At 37.8% G+C, this 20616-nt stretch overlaps 2 protein-coding genes across 3 annotated transcripts in view; one reads left to right on the top strand and one right to left on the bottom strand.

Moving 5' to 3' along the window:
• Positions 1-20616, bottom strand: part of CUNH7orf50 (chromosome unknown C7orf50 homolog) — a 125791-nt gene that overhangs the window by 86809 nt on the left and 18366 nt on the right. The window contains exon 1 of one of the 2 annotated variants that reach the window (XM_061357047.1): positions 1061-1191. The exons of the other annotated variant lie outside the window; for it this stretch is intronic. The gene's annotated coding sequence lies outside the window, so the exon portion shown is untranslated. Of the gene's footprint in view, positions 1-1060; positions 1192-20616 lie in introns of those variants that run through there. 2 annotated transcript variants of the gene reach the window in all.
• On the top strand, positions 6061-17016 carry LOC133214261 (uncharacterized). The gene is made up of 2 exons (XM_061357035.1): positions 6061-6829; positions 13362-17016. Exon 2 carries the CDS (start codon positions 13408-13410, stop codon positions 14425-14427), a length of 1020 nt encoding a protein of 339 aa, XP_061213019.1. The 5' UTR covers positions 6061-6829; positions 13362-13407; the 3' UTR covers positions 14428-17016.

The raw sequence follows: 20616 nt of genomic DNA, 5'->3' as shown, positions 1-20616 counted from the left end.
TATAGTAGTTACTCTAATTAAGAAACCAGCATCTCTCAACAAACAGAGTGGTGATTTTTCTTTTGCATCATTCCTAAGAGCTTTAAGGTATAACTGTCATACATAAAAAGGCTATTTCTCATCTGGATTAGTAAACCCCCTTTTATACAACATAGACTTGAAGGACACTAAATGAGAACAGTTAGTTAATTAAGCAGCAAGTCAACAAACCTACAGGTTTGCAAATGGGGAACTTCTCCATAAATGCAAGGAAAAAGAGTTGTTAAGGTACAGCCAGGTCAATAGGTTTACACTAGTATAAACCAGACCAGCACAGCATCAGACTCCACCCTTTCCTGTCAATACGAAGAGATTTCACTGAACACAACCACATTTTGGAGCAGTCACAGAAAACAGGCATTTAACTGTCATAGAACAGAACAGGCCCCAAAATAGGCCCCAAAGCTGTGAAGAAATTACGCCACCACTACCAGAAAACTCAAGGGAAGTTACATTTCTTAAAAAAAAAACAACAAAACAAACCTTAAAAACAACTAAATTGTTTTTGTGTTCCTGATACAAACAAAGCCAAAACCCCATTTATCATTGCTCAGTAAAAATGAAAGCAGTACAGGGCTCACTCAGGCTGGAGACGTTCTCGTGAGCTTAACTGCAGCAGTGCAGGACCAGCAAGAGAGAACAAACACAGAGTTTGGGCAAGTGCTGCTCTCGGTTCTGCTGGTAGCTGAGCACTTGGAGAAGCACTGTCTATCACCTAAGTTGCTGCAGCTGTAAAGTGCTCAGTGCACTGATGAATCTGAACCATATGCTCCAAGATTAATTTCTGCAGTTTCTTGGTAAGCAAAACCATGTCTACTTCTTAAATACCTCATGCGACACGTTTTCCAAGTGAAGGCAATCTAAAGGAACCAAACCAGCTGCAGGGACTGCCATGACAACAGGTCTGAAGTGTGAAATGTTTCCTCTGTTGCATTTCCTTTAGTTTTCCATTATATATCAAAACACTTCAACATATGCTGAATACATTCTTTCGCCATCAGGACAGAAGAGAATTTATTACCTTCTTTGTCACTCCACTTTCTTCACACTGAGTCCTTTCCTTACCTTGGAAGTCTGTGATTTCCTTATATTCCTTCCTTCTACAGAATTAGGGCTTTCAATTACATTCACAAGCATGGTCAAAATCATTCAGTCTACACCAGACAGAATTACCGCAATGTTACAAATCAAGACAGTAAAATGTTTTTTTTAAACACCAAATTTTTATCAAAATATTTATGAATTAAATAGACAAATACATATATAAAAACCAAAGAAAACAAGCAAACAAAAACAAAACAGTACCAAAAGCTCTTTAAAGCAAACAAAATTGATAACCAGAAAGAGAATCCATTTTCTCATAGCTCAAAAGTACTTGAATATGAAAAGACAGATAAGCAGCAACATAAATACTCCCAACTTGGAGGCATGGACATAGAAGTGCCACTGATGGGCTCAGCCTTGGCAGGTCCATCTTGTAGCTGGCTGGCATTGGACATAGGGAAGCTTCTGGCAGCTTCTCACAGAAGCCACCCCTGTGACCCCCACTACCAAACCCTTGCTGTACAGACCCAATACAATCACCAATTACAAAATTAATTGAAAAGCTTGATTTTTAGTAACAACATTTGCAAATTTAAGCCCAATTTTAACTTGAAACACTTCGAATTTCCACAACTGTTTCTTAGCTCATCTCTGGAACCTTTAAAGGATCATTTTGAAATTCTGAGTTGTTGTCAAAGATGTTTTAGAAACTCCATCTGGTGGTCACTAGCAGAATACTCTTGCAGTTCCCAAAAGCAGTAAGATCAGTAAAACGAATTAGAGGATTTAAGTTAGTCATTAGGAAAAAGAAATCAGTCCCAGTCTCTGGTGAGACATGGATTTGTACTGGATGGTCCTGCCTGCAGGCACTAAGGGCATTGCTGCAAGTATTTCTAAGAAGGAATAAAATTAACCATGACTGCTGCAACAGACTGGCTGCGAGGATGAGGCATGTAACAGAATATTCTCTTGCAAGGAACAAATCTCTGCAACAGTTAATTCGGTTTTGAACCCAGCAGAAGGACATTTAAGCAGGCCATTAGGCCTGATTATTCACAAGAAAGAAATATTTATTAAAAAAGCGTATGTTTCTTGTATTGTTTCATGAAACATCTGGTACTAGTCATTGTGGTTGACAAGATGCTCAAAGATCAAAGCAAGTACCATTCCCATTCAGCTCCAGAGCATTGTAATTCTTTCTAATTAAGTTATGGTTTCACTGGTTCACAACGAAATAGATTTCATACATAATTAATACAGAAGTTACCAAACTTTTTCAGGTTAGCCTATGTGCAATTCAGTAATCATTCTAACACCTGCAGTGCTATACAGAGACCAGCTCTCTTCTAAAACTTGCCATTAGAAAAAGCTTTTTTCCACCCTTTAACAGAAGGAAAAGTATTATTTAGAAATACAGGCAATTTCTGAGCTCTCACTGCTGAGTTATGTAGACGATCTACCCGCACTGAGGGATTTATTTTGTGATCGATAGAAACATTACTGAATAGTAATAATAATAAAGTACTCTTTATAAAACAACTTGCATTACAAACAACGGCCAAATAAGCTAATATAAAACCACTAATAATGAATAATGGGCAAGCAATCCTGAGATTTAAAGGCAGCAATTGAACAGCACAGAGCATGGCTGTTCTAGAATAAAAGGAAGAAACGTTATTCACAACCAGCCTCAGAGGCATGGGTAATTATTAATACCAGTGCTTATGTATACACATCTCCAACTAGTGCCTTTTTAACCCTTTCCAAGGACAGAGCTCCAAGCAGTGGCAGTAAGACTGTCAGATTTCACAAATACACACAGCTCCATGTACCCTATAAATCAGCATAAATGACTGAATTACATTTTTAAAAGCCCACACTCAAAGAGCCCTCCCCAAACCAAACATGCAGGGAATACAATAAAAAATCTTGTATGTCTTTGTACTCCAAAATTCATCCATAACTGAAATTCCTTCAACTTTCTTCAAGCTAGCAATTCTTGGTTCTCCATACAACTTCTTTCCTGGTTTAGGGGGTTTTTGGTTGCTAGGGGTTTTTTCCCCTTTTTTTATGTCAAGGCCTTTCACAAGAACTATTTCACAGAGTGACTGGTGTGCATCAATGTAACAAAAGCCTTAGACCAGATGCTCTTCTCAAGAAATGATTCTTTTTCCAGGAATCCTAAGTTACGGCATTAATACAAGTGTCCTTAAGGTCACAAGGATCCTTAAAACCCCACAAAGAAAAGCTTCCCCTATGTCAGCTCAGTCCTTGAACTAAGTCAAAGCAATCTATGACTAAGGGTGGCTAACATCCCGCACTCGAGTTTTGTGGTTGTTTTTATTATGTAACGACACTAGAGGAAAAAATAAGACATAAATACATGGTAATTGATGAAAAAAATCTGAAAAAAAGTGTAGAATATTCCACAATTCAATTTTCCAGTAGCACGGCAATTGCTTTTCATCACAATACACTGGGGAATGGGCATTAATAAGCCTGTTAATATCCCAAAACAATCTGATTGTACTACACAGGGACACTTAATAACATTACATCAAAAAGGCAAAAAATAAAATAGATATGTTAGTTGAGAACAGAAGACGACAACATATTCTAAAAAGGCACTTCAGGCTTCTCATGCACGATTAGCTCCCAAACAATAATCATTACCCTCAAGCAATCCAGTCCAATCCTTTGAGTAACTGCAAGCTCACTGCAGCCTTTGGTCTCTGGCTGTGATGACTGCTGAACAACTGACCATGATGATCCAGAAGGTAGGTAAGCAAGATAGTATCACCACCTCCATAATACTTTACTGGACCGATCAGCTTTAAGCCAGAGAATAAAAAGACTGAAATCTCCATGGTTTCAGCAAGCCAGAATCATTGAATGGGGTTTGATAGAGAAGATAGAGAAGTTTCTCTCACCTGGCATACATGTACATGAGAGAAAGAGACTTCAAGTTAAACCTGCTGTCAGGGGTCTGTACTCTGATAAACACATCAGTAATACCACCAGGGTCAATTAAGAGAAATTACTGGTTTTGGTCAAAATAAAAGGGGGTCTCGTGTGCCTTCTTTATAATAACATCTGTCACTCAGTACTGGGCATATTTATTTTGCCATAGGAATAATAAGATGTGTTAAAAAAAAAAACAAACAAGGTTTGCCCACCACAGCAAACACAGTGTAGGCGGTTCCTGGAACTGTTTGTGTTACCAGCCTGTCCTTAAATAATGGTCACAGCACCTCATGAGTCTTTACCTTCTGCAACTTCTACCTTTCTTGCCTCTGCCCCATCCGGAACATCATTATCATACATAAACATTTTCCACTGAGATACTAACTGCCAAGGAATCATAAATCCACAAATTACTAATAAAAATAACAGTGAAATTATGGTTCATCCCAAAGAGTCACTTAACCACCATTTTTTGCAGTTTTATGAAACAACAAAACAGTCTGCTTGCCACTGTTCTCATATGACTTTGTACCCTGCGATCATTTAAGCAAATTAAATAAACTATTTAATTGTTTAAGGAAAGACAGGGCTGGCCACACAACAGCAATATCTTGGTTTTCTTTTAGTAACACATTAACTGTGACAGTAACAGCATGGTTAGCTGCTGCCAAAACCACACTATGCATCTGTTACAAGACTTCAGACTCAGTTTTGCCTGCTTCCTTAGATGAGGCAGAACTGCAGCTACCAAGATGGGAGTGAGTACCATCTTAAGAGAATAAAGTATAAGGGGTAGGATAACCTTGATTTTCTAACCTCTTTCTCCTCTGACTTTCAATTTATTCCATCAACTTGGGAGAACACATTTCTCAGAAGCCAAGTGCTCCACCTGTAAAAAGGAGGTACTGTCTGATGTGGTCTTCTGAATCTCTCTACATGCGCTGAAATTGTAAGATGGTACTTGACACTGATTCAAAGTATGATAAGTTCTCTTGCCCTCTAAATGCCACTGAGTAACGAGGCTTAATACAGGTTTCAGCTGAAGTATGAAATAATGTTTGTAAATGTGAACATGATTTTGAAGATGAGAGCTTTCTCTTAGGTTATTTTTCTTTTTAAAGATGAGAGACATAAGAAATAGCTTTTCTCTTTCTGCTTTTCTGGTCCTATTTATATAATTTTTCTCAGCAGAGGCTAAGTTCCCTTAGAGCTCTGCTGTACTACACCTTGCACTATCAGAAAAGCAGATACTGAGTAACAGGAAATGTGGCTCTAACACTGCTGTGTTAATGCTTATCTTGAGTTACTCCTTACTCACGGACTGCTAATTAACTGAGAATAATTTAAACCTTTGTAAAGGGTAGTTTGAATATTCCTACCTGGTCCAACTAACTACTATGCTAAGATGATCCAAACCAAATATAGGAATTACAGCATTCTGAATAACGTGTAAGCTCATAGGAAACCACATTTCACAGAGAGTGCCTCTTAACTACTGAAGAGCTGTTTTGGAGTACACCTCCTTCACAAAGAACATAACCCTTCAACCTGAAAGCTGAAATGTGGGCCACTGCTGCAACCCAAGACTCTCTAGATGCATCTTTAGTTTCAAAGAAGCATTTGGGGCAGTGGTGCTAACCTTCAGGTGAAGATGTAGACCCAGTGCTGAAATATTTTCTCCAGGTAACCCACAACTCCAGTTCTGAAATCTAGACTCATTCATATTTGTCTCTTTTCATTTTCTTGAAGTCTTTTAGCTCTTTCCACGTGTTTTCAATAAAAGTGCAACAAGTAAGACACTGTGAAAACAGAGAGAGCACTGTTCAAACACTGGTCACAAATTATCTTCTCAATCTTACGAAAGCTACGGAAGATTATTAAAATATTACAATTAAAATGTTCTTCCCTGTGTGCTGGACAAAGAAAACATGATGCTACTGATGCATCCAGACAGAAAGGCTGCATGCACCACAGAAAATATACATCGTGTGCCAACCTTTTCTGAGGTTCAACACAGACACTAAGAAGACTGATGTTGAGCCAGACCCAAAACATACCACAGGCTCAAAATCCTGTCTCTTAACACTTCACGGTCATTGCAGAGCATCTGGAAAAATAATTTATTGCATGTATACAATACTGGCAATGTTCCATGGAGTCAGGACCCACAGAAAAATATAAATACACTCTATCTTTAAGAAGGGATCTTAATATTTTTCACATGAACTACTTGTGCTGAGTTTTTGCCTTGTTAAGCAATGGGCCTTGCTTGGTATTTATTGAATAAACAGGCTTTTCCTTTTCTAGACCTGTAGGACTTAAAACAGCACACTAGAAAAAAATGTAAATGTAAAGGCTGGCCAATGCATGTTGGATGACTTCATGAACAGAGGGAAAAAAATCCACTGGATGGCCTCACACACTTAGAAATGGCAGGGACAAACACTACTTTTCTGTTCTAAAATATCTCTCTGCAGAGGATAATTTGAACTTTAAAGTCACATGATGAAATCATAGGTTTGCTAAACAGGCAACGTGTATGGTTTGAATGACTTAAACCAAGTTCCTGTTTCCTTTACAGAACTGTATGTTTTTGTAGTCAGCGAGCGTCTGGATTTTTCATCGTGATGTACAGCAGCTAAAGAAGTTACTGTAATATATACACTCTGCTTTCTGCATAAATAAAAAGGGCTATATGCTCCAAACAATAATTATATTTCATCTGACTATTCATAGGGAAAGTCTCAGCCTGTTTGTATCTGTGGAGCATTTCCTTGAGAAGGTAAGTGCTTTATATTACTTTGAATATGCAATGTTTTATTCATCACAAGAGGCTCGGATTGTGAAGTTATAATTTAAAGGGTTTGGTTTTCCCTTCTTTGACAACATTTGAACTACACAAAGTAAAATACTGTATCTGGAAAATATGCTCAGAAAGCTGAAACTTACAATAAAGCTGAAATTTATAATAAAGCTGAGCATTAAATAGAGTAAAAGAGACTGTCTTCTGGTAAGTACCTAACTCCCTTTGAACTGATGATAGCCAGACGATGAAAGTCTTCAAGGGTCTGGATAAAAGACTTCAACCATTGCCTAAAAGCAGTATTTTAAAGGATAGACATTGTTGGATAATCCGGACTACAGAGCGGGAATTGTATAGGACAGGAAACACGTCAGCAATGCTGCTTGGAGATTATGTTCAGTTACTGCTGATTCATTTACATTCTGGAAAAGTAAAAATAGAAGCTTTCAGATTCTCAGGAAATAGTTAATTTCTCAGAAGTTAAGGGTAAGATTTTGTAAACCTTTACCACCTCAGTAGGAATTCTGACATTACAAGCAAGATGAATACAGTATATTTCCTTCTTTCATATGCTGTGAGCTGCCCCCTTCTTCTAACTTGGCAGATGTAATACGAACAAGAAAGGACAAATTCACCCCCGAAGTATGTGCAGTGGTTTCAGCGGTTAATACAGGACATGCCCCCAAAAAGCTGAGTTTCATAAGGAATATCATGTGTATTTTTTATAACTAGATGAAAGAATATTTTCCTTCAAAAGGCTGGTGACAGAATGCAGAAAGACTGCCCTGCCAGACTTTTTATAGAGGAAGAGTTCTAGCTGCCAGGGAGAAACTCCCCATCTTAGGAGCTCCTCTTTCTAGACTTCAAATAAACAGAAGTTTCCTTGAAACCAAGCCCTTCATTTGCGCGAGTTAACCATCAAAGTGGGGCTGAGGGACCAAAAACAATGAAATCTTAGAAACTAGGTTCCCTCAGTACTGAAAGTAGGCTTTTCAGAGCTTGTTATTTTTAAGCTGTCTTCTGAACACTGTGCTCATTTGCTCAGCTCCATCTGTTGGAAGTGAGGAATAACATATGCACCGTGCTCCAGAGAGTCAGAATCAAACATTTTTGCTTTAACTGCTGACACAAAAGGCAGAGCATATGATAGTGGGGAAACAGGGCCAGAAAAAGGGAAGGAGGTGAACAAGAAAAAAGCGAGGGCATGTGAAGTTAAGCAAGAATTCAGAGTATACTAATGGTGGTCAATTAAAACCAAGTGAGAGGAAACAGAGTTAAAGAAAAGACAAAATATTGGAGCGTGACAATACAGGGACAGATAATGCAAGTGGCATATTGCAAATTACCCTTATTAATCAATCTTAGGAGCCACAGGAATGGGCCTGGATTCTGCCATAGCTTCTATATATGTGAGCTTTGACATGCTACATATTACTCTGTTACCAGTAAGTAAACAGAAATTACAGTTTACCTCACAGTATGTTCTGAGGCAAAAAACCCCCACATTCAGGTCTCAAGGAGTTTGCACTCAAAGTTAACAGATGCCTCTAAAAGAGTAAAGGACTCATGGCCCCCCACCAAGCAGAGCATAAACATTAAATGCATTTTGAAATAAAACATATGCCCCTGCAGTAAATCTAAGACCCAGACAAGAACTGAGGGAATAGCAGATTTTCTCACAGTAGATGAAAATGACATAATAAATTCCTTACTTTTTTATGATGGAAACTCAAAGTGTTTGAATGAAAAACGTGGTCAGCTGCACGGGGATTCTGAAATAAAAGATGTGAGAAATAGAACACCCTCCTGGTGCTCCGCTGCTCCCATGGAACTTTTTATTTTAAATGAAACAAGTATTACCAAAAAAAGCCTATTAAAATTTGCAAAATTTCATTTTACTACAGCAGAAGTTGCAAGCTCCTCCATCCCATTATTATTCTAAGCATACATTTACTTCAGTGCAAGAAACTGACACTTTGGGAATGTTTTAGAACTGCATAGGCTTAGAAACTGTAAGAGTTGCTTTCCATGGTAGATGTACACCTTACCATCATTAAAGTCTCTAAAGCCATCCATTCCAGTGTAAGCAAATATACAGAGAGGTTATGCCATCTGTGACTATACTCAAGCCATCAGCTGCAGAGAGTGCAAAGGAGTCAGATTTTTCTGATAAGGTCCAATTGATAATCTCACCTGGAAAACCCTAATGCAGCGACTTCATGAGGGGATAAGCAATACTTCTTATAAAGTGATATATATATATATATATATATATATCCTTAAGCTTCACTGAAATAATTATGAAGAGACAAATACTGAAAAGAAATAGACTGTAGGATAAGGTCATAAATTAGAAATATGTATCTAAGTGTGAGCATGTTAGAGAGAAGAACCTATTTATATTAGCTTGTATTAAGTATTAGGCATATCTGATTACAGACACCTGCACACGAGCCTTTCCTACCACAATCTGAACTCAAAATTACACTTCCTCTCTTTGAAATTATTAGTGAGACACCAGAGCCAAATAAGACAGTAGTCTGCCATTATCATTGTGATTTATTGTTTTTAAAGCAGAATAAAACATTCCAGGAATAATTTAAGGGGGAGTAGAAATAATACCTGCATTAACTTTAACCTTATTTGCCAAAACAAAAAATATTTCAGAATAAGCTACAAACTGCTCGCAGATATTTCTTTCACTGTGATGAACACACTACTGAATTCAAGAAAGCATTATGCTCATGGGGACTAAGGAAGTTCCCTTTAAAACAACACACCTGGAAATCTTTCCTTAAGTCACAATTTTATTACCCTGATTATAATACACATACAGTTGCAGTGTTATTTCCCAAGTTAGTATGTTAATTCTAGGTTGAATAGAATCATAGAATCATAGAATAGTTAGGGTTGGAAAGGACCTTAAGATCATCAAGTTCCAACCCCCCTGCCATACATGGCTTTTCTTTAGTTTAAATCCCTTACCAGATGAGGCAATTTAAAAGACACATACTTATATTAGAATAACAATGTCTAGGTGGAAAATCAGTGTAGTATTGACATCACTGTTACTATTTGACAGTAATGTTAAATAATGGTCTGTGGTTATGAGCATTACAACCCAAATGAAACTATTTCAGGCACTCTTTTTGACACCTATGACAAATGAAGCCTAAACACATCAATAGCCTCTATGTAATATGGTGATGGTCTGTCATTAAAATATCACAACATGCAAACTGGTGGGTACAAAGAGAAAACAAGATGATGCACTTTTACACAGTAAGTTGCAACTACTGGAATATGCTGCATGAACTCTAATGCCCCTTACTTTGTCTTAAATGCCCAAAAATTAGCTAACTAAAATGAAAATCCTTTCCTGTGGTCAAAAATGAAGCCATTGTCAGTACCAAGGCCAGATCCTGAGCAAATTCAATCGAGTTTTGGCCTCGCAGTTTTTCCTGCAGTTTGATTTCTTGTGAAACCCAAAACTATGTCCTTTGTTTTTCCTTTGCAATTATGCTATCATAAAAGCTGAATGTTGCTAGGTTATTCTGAGAGTCTCTGCAAGGACAGTAAGCATGGCTAGTTGGCTCATGGTATAAAGGTTATTGAGAAGATAATGAAGACCTTCAGAGTGCCAGAACAAAATTCAAATACTCAGCTTTCCAAAAGGCCTGATGAGACTAGGAGGTAACACTGGAAACTCTGGTGGAAGAGCTCAAAATGTAATTATTTCTTAACCTCCTGGAACTACGAAGTGGGCTTTCTGCAGATGCTCAAATGGTTCCACTTTCTCTAACAGTCACAAATTACCTATCCTTCAGCAGATTAAGCTTCAAATCGCTCTTGTGATACAAGGTCAAAATTTGACTCTCACTTTCCTTCATTCCTGAGATTTCTCTCAAGTATTTAAGAAGAGACAAACCGCAGAAGTTAGAATTTCATGGCCTTCAGATTTCCAGGAAATAATAAAGAGAAATTAAAGCAGCAGAAGGAAGTCAGAAGAAGTAAGTCTGTCAAGCTCCATGGCTGCAGCTGTCTGAACAGAACAGCACAGTGCATCACTTTCAGGTGCAAAACCAAAGCAAAGTGGAGAGCACTGCTGCTACTCAATTACAGAGAAATTTTTTAGATTCCTCCCCCCAGTGTTTCAGTATTACACATGGAACGTAATTTAGAAATCAGATCAGTTGTATTTCGAAAGAGATGGGGAAATCACTGGCATGAAGAAATAAAAAAGTCCAACCAGTTAACTACAGTTGTGCAGTTTTGCATGTGTGGTTTAAGTTTGCGCTTTTTCTTCTTAATTATTCTCACTCTTCAGTTTGAGTACTTTCATACTAACTTGAGTCCTTCTTAGTGGTTCATATTAAAAATCAGGTGAACAGAAACAGACGCTCTACTGCAAGCATTTAACATACATTTTCACAATTAAGAAGACAACAATATTTCCTCCCAACACCTGTCATTTTTGAGATTTTTCACTCCATTTTCCTTAAGATTGTTCACATTTAACAATCTATTTTTAGGCTTCAAAATTATATCGATTCTTAGCTTGCTTCAGAGATTTCCACCAGTTCTGCCCATCAATGCTTTCCTATATGGTAAACTGCAGCTCAGGGGTTAGAACACAGCCAGAGTTCTGACCAGCCAACTTTTCCCCTCCTTCAAGTGTACCTGTACCAAAAAACAACTTCCCTGGGTGCATGACGCCTTCCTGTAATGAAATCTCTCAAAAAATAACCTTTTCTAGAAAGCAAGAAGCTCTGTCTTTAAAAGGGGACAAAGAACACCACTGAATCAAAACATAACTCCACGGGTTTATATAAATGAAATTATAATTACATAAGATTATATACACACTTAATCAAAGCCACTTTGATAAATCAACTTTTCTAATTAAAACCAGTATTAGAATTCCAATTTTGAGGAGAGATTAGAAATATCAGAAATATGAAGTAGTGTCAGAGGTAACAACCATAAATGAATTGTCAAACAGTATTAAGACACTGACTTATCTATAATGAGCACTGCTTAAAAACATTAATGCAACTTGATGAACTTTTACCAATTTAAAGTTACTTTCACTTTAAGAGTTAACATCATGACAATCCTTTTATGGGAAATGCATTATGTACAACTAAATATATCATTCTTGTTACCAGTATGACTGTACAGAAACTTCTGTACGGGAGAACTCTGCTGTCCTGTCTTAGCCTGATGTGCCGTTCACATAAGCTGCTTATACAGACTAGCTTTGCATACAACGGAACAAACTAAAACCACCATACTCTAACCTAACACAAAATTGAAATCCTTGTGAGTAAAAAAGGTTCTTTTTTCTCAGAAAACAACATTCTACACTGTTGTAAAACTGCCTCTATGTTTAACTTTTTCTAGCACTAAGGACCATACTTAATCAGACATTCAAAATTCATTAGGAATAGTGAGTCCATTATCTTGCTCTTCTTTAGTACATATTATGTTCTCTTACAAAGGTTTCTGGCTTAAAAAAGGATCCTCCAAACATTTATATGGTAGCAGAATTATTGTATCAACATATCACAGAGTCATTACAGCTAACAGCCTAGCATATTACTCTTAAAATTCCCTATTTTCAGAAATTTATAACTCAGCTGTAAGAAGTATTCCTTGCTAAAACTTTATCAATAGGTTTATAATGTACTGGTAATAATTTTCTCAAATTTAAGCATGCAGAAAACCATTATTCTTCACAGTTTTATGCAACAGTTATATCTAAAAATGACAGTGTTATTAATGTATAAAGATGCTTTAGCATGAAAGCAGCTTGCTCGTAACAGTTCTTAAGCATTCATGTTGATTCTATATGAGCTCCTCAGTACAGACTGCTGATACAAAAGGCGCTTTTTTTTCATACCAGAAAGGAAGCAAAACTAAAAACAAAGAAGGAATGTGTCTCTTGCCTCATATTGTGATTATCTTTGCACTTTCCTCAGTATGCAGTGTGAACCCTGAGACTGTGAGCTGGGTTCAGACAAAATACCCACACATGCAACAGCACAGAGAAGTTATTTTGTGGCTGTAGCTGCAACCCACACACTGGAGCTGTCCTTACCCTTTTTTGGCAGGATAGTGAGGAAAAGTGGCTCCACCTAATCCCAGAGCCAACTGCTTCCTCGCCCGCCAAACGGCCAACTCCCCCATCTATTCTACAGGCAACATGAATGCGCTTGAATCCTGGCTGCTCTCTGCAGGGCTGAGCCACAGTGAAGTCCAGTTTGCATGAGGGGAGGAAAAGGGAGCAGTGGTGAGAGCAGGAACCAGATTAAAAAATAAAAGGGCAGATTTTGCTGGCTAAAAATATTATGCAAGTTGGCCTAAAATTAACATAGGAATGTAAAATCCACCAAAAATATACTACAGCTATTCTGAACAAATGGTTCATACTCCTGACTGCACATAATATTTAATGCAGAAATTACGAACTGTACTTTAAAACCTATTTCACCTTCCTTTTCCATTTCAGACTCAAACTCCATTGAACGGGAAATAAGCACGGTGTAGAGGGAAGGATGGCTTCTCACAACATGACATGGATCAGCTACCCAAGCAAGAACTTGGCTTTCAACTCCCCAGAAGAAATCGAAGCCTTCATAGCTTCTCAAAACATCATATCAAGACTTATGCACTGCTACATCGCTTTTTTTGTACCAACAGGATTAATAGCTGGCATATGTATTTTGATCATTTTCATAAAGAATTATGTGCAGCACAAGGTCATAGAAAACTTAGACTTGCTTCTTCTAGACTTCACCATCAGCAATATTATCATGATTCTTTTATCATTTTCTGTTATCACTAGACCTGACTATTTAAAAGCAACTCACCTCGCGTGTAACGTACTGTCATTTTTTTTCAACTTCAGTTATTTCAATTCTAAGTATGTTTTCTTGCTGACACTTCTCATACTATTACTGAAGAGATTTCCACCAAGGACTGCTCTCAGCAAAGCAACTCAAAGACCCACATTGTGTGTTGGATTTGTACTTATATACGCCTTCTGTTTGTCACTGACTGAGGCAGTACTGGTTGGCACAGATAACTACCACTTGGAAAGAGACTGCCAGTTAGATCCATTATTTGCATGGCCTGAATATGAGATCATTAAATTCACCTTTGGATTTGCAATCCCATCATTTCTTCAGATGCTCTGTTTTACTGTTCTCTTCGCAAAAGAAGCACCTGCTGAAGCTCCAGCCTTACAACAGCACATTCGTACTTACCCTGCTGCATATATTATAAGCATAACAATATTTATATGCCGTCTCTTTTACAACCTTATGCTTCTCTTCAGGGCAACATTCAAACTACAGAAGAGCATTGGAACTCCAAAGAATGAGCTTGTGATGAATATTGCTGAAATTGTGTTGTTCTGTGAAAGCTGTGCTAGTTTGGTACTTATACTTTGTTTTCATAAACCATGCAAGGATGAAATACTTAAAGTCATCCAGACCTGCCGAAGGAAAAACAATGCCAACACTCACCTGGAAATACCAGTAACAGCTACAACCCATGAAAGTGGGTCTCAGTAATACCCTGTTGTTCTGAGGAACTGTCAATCCATTTTACTTTTGAGTTCGTTTGTGGGTGTTGGTTCATTTTTTCACTTCTTCAAAAAAGGGTAATTGTTCCTTCTTTAGAAACCAACTTGGACAGTCTTACAGCTAGCAGTTCTGAACTAAAAAGATACTTAGTGCTAGTATTAGCAGTGATCTATAAGAAAACATGTAAGGTCTGAGGGTTTTTCTGCATATATATATATATATTTAAATCGCCTACAATGTTACTTCAAAACTAAGTAGTAAGAAAAGTCCTGCTGCCATAGAAGTGTGCTTTTGTAATATCACCACCGCCCCAGCAAAGTTGCAAGCAAAAACACAGCAGAAAGCAACTCTGAACAAAGGTAAAAATCTTCAGTCAAAGCATTTTCTCAGGTGTGCTGCTGCTTCTGATTTCTTAGCCTACAAACTAGTTATTTTTATAACAGTGGTAAATTCCAGTAGCAGCAGCAGTGAAGTATGGCTTAAGAATCCATTATAACCCTGAAAGAGTATGTAATACTATACATCTACTGTAGCACTTGCTTATACATACACACACACACAAACTAAGCATTTCTTCCCTTTTCCATTTTCCTCCTATAGTTTTATTGGAGTCCTTAAGGTTTTTATCTGAATTTGTGTGCCAAAAAAAGAAAAGAAATAAATTTCAAATTAATGAAAGTCTGGTCCATAAAGGAAAGCTTCAGCTCCTTTGTGAGGCACTGAACTGGAAAGATCAACAGGATGGCTAATTAAAACTCTATAAGAATGAAAGGTTTTCGTTAATGTACTCTAAGCTTCAACTCTGCATTAAGACTTAGAACAATTATTGATTTAAGCCATTCTTGATGAGTTCATTCAGAAGTATGAAGATGCCTTGGAAGAGTCACACAATAATATACTAACTAAAAGAACAGGAGAAAAGCCAGCCCAGAACAGTAGAAGTGTTTGAATGTTTGAAACCAGGCAGAACCCAAGTTTCAAACTGAAATCAGGGATCTGCCAGGGACAAGACATGAGCATAATATATTTAGTTTAGAATTCCTGGGTAAATGGTGCAAAATGGGGACGAAAATCTGAATCAGCAAATAAAACAGCTGTGGTATAGGAGTTCAGTTGTAGCCCTGCGGAATCAGTAGCCAATACAGACCAAGATGTAGGTGCAAAGTTTTAAATGCTTGCTTTGAGCACATTGTTACTGTAACTGAATTTGGTCAGGAGCATCTTAGACATTGTTTTGGTTTCAGTTTTTTCTCTCATAGAGCTAGAGGGAACTGGAACAACAGGGAAGTTTGAAAATTGTACTAGGGCATGTAGTGACGGGAAAAGGGGGAATGGCTTTAAACTGACAGAGGGGAGATTGAGATTAGACATTAGGAAACAATTCCTCACTACCAGGGTGATGAGACCATATAACAGGTTATCCAGAGAAGCTGCAGATGCCCCACCATCCAGGACAACCCTTTTCTGGGCAGCAGTGGAAGGTGTCCCTGCCAGTGGCAGGGGGTTGGAACTAGATGATCTTTAATGTCTCTTCCAACCCAAACCAGTCTGTGATTCTGTAATTCTGTAAAGATGAAAACTTAAATTGCGAAGTTATAAAAATACAGTGGTGTGACGAGGAAAGCTCAAGTGACCTGAAGGGTTCTGAGAAAAGCCACTTTCATCCTTAAATATGTGCCTTTGCATGACACTTGGATGCTAATGGAGGTGACAGATTTGGTTTTGGAGTTGTATGCTTTGAAAGGTCTTCCTGATAGGGTCCAGATTTGTGTAGAGAGTTGGTGCAAATTAGCCCAAGCTGCCTGAGACAAAGCAAGCACTGATCAGTCAAGAGGAACATCTTCCATAAAACAACTAAGTGCATAAATGGAAGAATTGTATTTGCTCAACAGTAAGTTTCTAGACCCAGTATTTAGATATATGGATCTAGTCTTAGACATCCAAGTCCTGAAATATATGGACCATGACTGCATCACATGCAAATAAAGGGCAATACGTAGTCTTCAGTCAGCTATGACCATAAGAACCAATGTTTCTGTGAGATGCAAAAATCAGCTGGTAAGATGTCTGCACTGTATTAAGTCAGCCTGTTTTCCTGTTCAATTTTGTTCTGCTGCCAGCATGAACAGATGGCTAATTAAAGGACACTACATATAAACAGACCATTATAGAACCTGGTCAGAAAGGAAGTACGTAGATAATCATCTCTTTGAATACAAGACCCAATTTCATACTTGTGAAAGGATTTCTCAGCTGGCATCAGAAAGTTTGTTTTGCACCTGAGAAGGAGGAGATTAAACAACATGGACCAAATATCAGCCCTGCAGAAAGAAGTTTGAAGATATGAGTTCCAAGAGCTGTACATCAGTGAAAAAGCTGACAGACTGAGTGAAAGAGTATGTCAGAAGATGCAAGCTGTTTATCACAATTCAGATGAACATCATAGTTTCAGCTGCACCATGGATAAGCAGGTTATTTTTCCAGTGTGGCAATTATGCTCAAAGGATTATACTTTATTCACTGCTTCTATATATTTTATATTTGAGGATGAAAGAATAAATACTGTGTTGTTTCTGAGTCCTGAGTTACTGTTAAAGGTGCTTAAAAGAAAACCTAGTAAATGCTGGCTTTAGTTAATGTTGGCTGGGACCTGGAAACTGGTCTAATGATGAGTGAATCTCTAAGGGACCTGAAGGTTCAACACAGGTGGAAAGATGATGTTTCATGATACTCTCAGCAAGGAACACAGCTGAAGCAGACCCATAACCAAATGTCTCAAAGTAATAAAACCAGTAGGGCCTTACTGTCAGAGCTAGGATCTGGGAACAAGTATATCTTGATATATTAAAAATGACCAAGACTGTGTAATCCTGGATATAGCTCCTGGCTGAAGTCTGTGAGATGCGAGTTAATGTACTCTGGCCTCTTCCCTGTCCATGTCTATGGTCATGGGGAAAAGAGTATTTTCTGGATGGCCAGTTATATTGTCATAAAAAAATCTCTATGCGCAATGAAAAGACTTTGAATAGGAGAAAACAACAGTAAACAGCAGAGAAGAGGTGGAAAAATGCATTAAAATAATTCAAATGGTTATAAATTAACTGCCAGCAGTGCATAAATGTTTTGCTAAATCATTCGTGATAAAGTTACACAGAGCTTACATTAAAATTCAGGACAATGAACATACCATCCCAGCAAAAACCTACTTGTACCCTACTAGATGAGGACAAGTACCCCTACGTGCAATAGAGGAAGGAACAGAAACTGTCGCCAAAAGGCATTCTAAAACAACCTGACACTAGGGAGAAAAGAGCAGCCGTGACTAAGATTAAAAGCAATAATTTTAAATTACTAATAATTTTAATTGTATTTTTAAGAACAAAATAAAATTTCCCTGCTCTGAGAGATTTCTTTCCCCTACAACAGCAACAGCTTTGCTGAACGCTTACTACTTCCAGGCCTCCCCTAATTTTTAACAGTATGTTCCAGAAGAAAAAGAGCATATATTTTTATAGGCATGATGTCAAAATTAACTGAAGGAATACACTGGAAAATTCAAAGAAGAATATTTTACTTCTGCACCGGTAATACTCCTTTCTTTGAAAGACTTTGGCCTGCTTTTGAATAAACCTTTCCATTCAGTAAAAGAAGTGAGCTGGCTGCTGAAGTTTAAGCATGAATTTCTGAGTTGGTAACATTTTGGAAAAGAACATGTAGAGACTCATCTTGCTAAACCAGCTGACTCAAATCTGCTCTTATCCCACTGCAAAACAACATCTGAGCTAAAGAGAGATTGGATTTGCACACTTGAATCAAAACTTGAGCTGCTACGCCCATGTATTACTAAGCCCTAGTTACATTCTAATTTCAAATGTACAAACCCTGAAAGGGCAACAGTATTGCTTATCTTGATTTTGAGGTAGCTGCAGAAGTTTTGGGGTAGGGCGAAAGCTAAGGCAATTCAGCCAAAATAAGTACTCTATATAACATCTACACTACACATGTTGTGTGACAAATTATCACTGACTAGAATCAAAGAATGCATTTCACCTCCATGTGGGTACAAGTGCCCTGCAAAGGGCTGCCAGACTGCACAACTAAAGTGAAAACCATTGATGCTTTGCAGACTGTATTTCTTCATCGTATCTGGATAGAGCCTGAAGTCCCGTGATGAATCACCTTTCACTCGATAACATTTTGTGGTCCAGTTCTGTAAAATTTTTATATTATCCCCAAGAGACTTGCAATATACACTTGAAGAAAAACAAAAACTTTTTACCAAAATAGTTTACAGGGCGTTGTCCCTGCCAAAGAAAAGGCTTAACTTCTAAAACTTATTTTTAGTAAGAAAAATGCATTCTCGGAGTTACTGGCAACTGAAATGCCTAAACACAAAATCTACTCTAGCCAAGGTTTTCTGTGGGCATAGAACACAATTCCAAGTTAAACTAAGTTTGATTACTTGCAAGAAAGGGAAAATTACTGAGAACGGACAGGATAAAGCGTGAGGCTGCTCTAGAACAGGGTAATGGATGCAACCAGATGTTATTCAGTGGCTGAAAAAGGTCACAGTCAGTACCCACATAACAGAAAGATGAGAAAGAATTTGGAGGATGAGATCCATCTACTCATAAAACTTCATGAACATTATAACAGCATCTCTACTTCCTCTATACTCACACCTCACACTTTCTTCCTCCTCAGCTCTCACCTTTTTGCAACACAACAGCAGTCCCATATGTTGAAGTCTGCTAAATTATATAGAACATCTTTTGCTAAACCCGCTTTTAGCCTCTGGGTGCATCTAAGTACATCATAGACAATTAGTGTTCCTTAAAGACTCCACAGTCATAGACATGTTGAGATATATACAGAAGTTGTCTACTACAGATTTAAAAATAAACCTTAATTTTCTTTGTTTAAGGAAAATCTTAAATGCTGGATTACTGAGGTCTGACAGTATACAAATGCTATCACATTAGTCCATTTCATACGTTTTAGCAACAAACAAGGTAAGGTATGACAGGCAGAACCGTAATGTTTGGTACTGTCACAACTGTGAATCAGAATGGATCATTAAGGCATTCTCTATGAAGCCCCACGGAATATCAGCAATTGAGAGGGAAGGAAGAAGAGTTCAATGTTCAGCAGCTGCTGAAATGAATTTTAAGCATTTTATGGAATATGGAAGTGATGAACAGTGAGATTAAAATAGATTAATCAGTAACAATAATTTGACTGCATAAACAAGACCCTGAATATGTTGCCATCTGGTTTAGGAAACAGGATTCAGAGGATTCACATGATCATCTCATATTTACTTAAAAACTAGTTACAATATAGTAATACTAGACTTGGCCTCTTACGCTTCACAGTTCTCCTAGCAGGAAAAGCAGCTGCTTCATGGGTCTCTCAGAAGAGAATTTCCTAACAATTCTGGAAATATGGCAGTGACATATTTGTTAGCATGAATTCAAACCAGAAAAATAGCACTCAGGATACTGCATTTTAATAGCAAATCAGCTGATACTCACAGGTAGAAAACCAAAGACAAAGAGACCAGCTGATTATCAAATCCAGGCCACCAGAATTACAAACAACTAACACCCAGAAGCTAACATTACGCATAAAGAAAAGTAAAAAATCCTTCTGGCCCTTAGAAGATCAGTAAAAGCTCTGAAGGATGGAATTAAGTACCGCAAAACCACATGATCGGCAAACAACAGAAGCTTTTTATAACCCTTTAGGGTTCTTTAGGGCAGCAAAAAATCAAGATCTTCAAAGCTGGTATCACAAGATTTTTCTAACATCACAATTATTCCAGTATACAATGCAAATGTATATACACTTCTCAAAGCAAAACACTTGAGGCTCCCGTCCTTATAACCCTGCAGAAAGACACTCCAGAAAACCATTCCATACACAGGGAAAGCCCTCTGTTCAGCACTTTACCAGCACTAATTTGTGCAAGGTTTCTTTTGGCTAAATGATAATTTAACCCAAACCTACTTGTAAACAGCCATCATGTAGGAGCATCTTTAAAAACATGTTTAGTAACACAGCAAAAATCTTGTGTTCCACAAAAAGACAGCAAATCACGTATTTGCCTCAATGGCATTAGAAGGCGAAGTGCCTTCTACTCCCAAAGCCACTTGTGTAAGGAACTTTTGCTTCACT

This window comes from Neopsephotus bourkii, unplaced genomic scaffold, assembly GCF_033783945.1.
Source record: "Neopsephotus bourkii isolate Nb327-2 ecotype Australia unplaced genomic scaffold, CSIRO-AGI_Nbou_v1 NB_882, whole genome shotgun sequence".
Taxonomy (NCBI): Eukaryota; Metazoa; Chordata; class Aves; order Psittaciformes; family Psittacidae; genus Neopsephotus; species Neopsephotus bourkii.
Note: the sequence above shows the minus strand (reverse complement) of the source record. Positions and strands in the feature narration are given on the sequence as shown.

Coding starts and splice junctions, on each gene's coding strand:
- LOC133214261 (XM_061357035.1), top strand. CDS start 13,408: ATGGCTTCTCACAACATGACATGGATCAGCTACCCAAGCAAGAACTTG.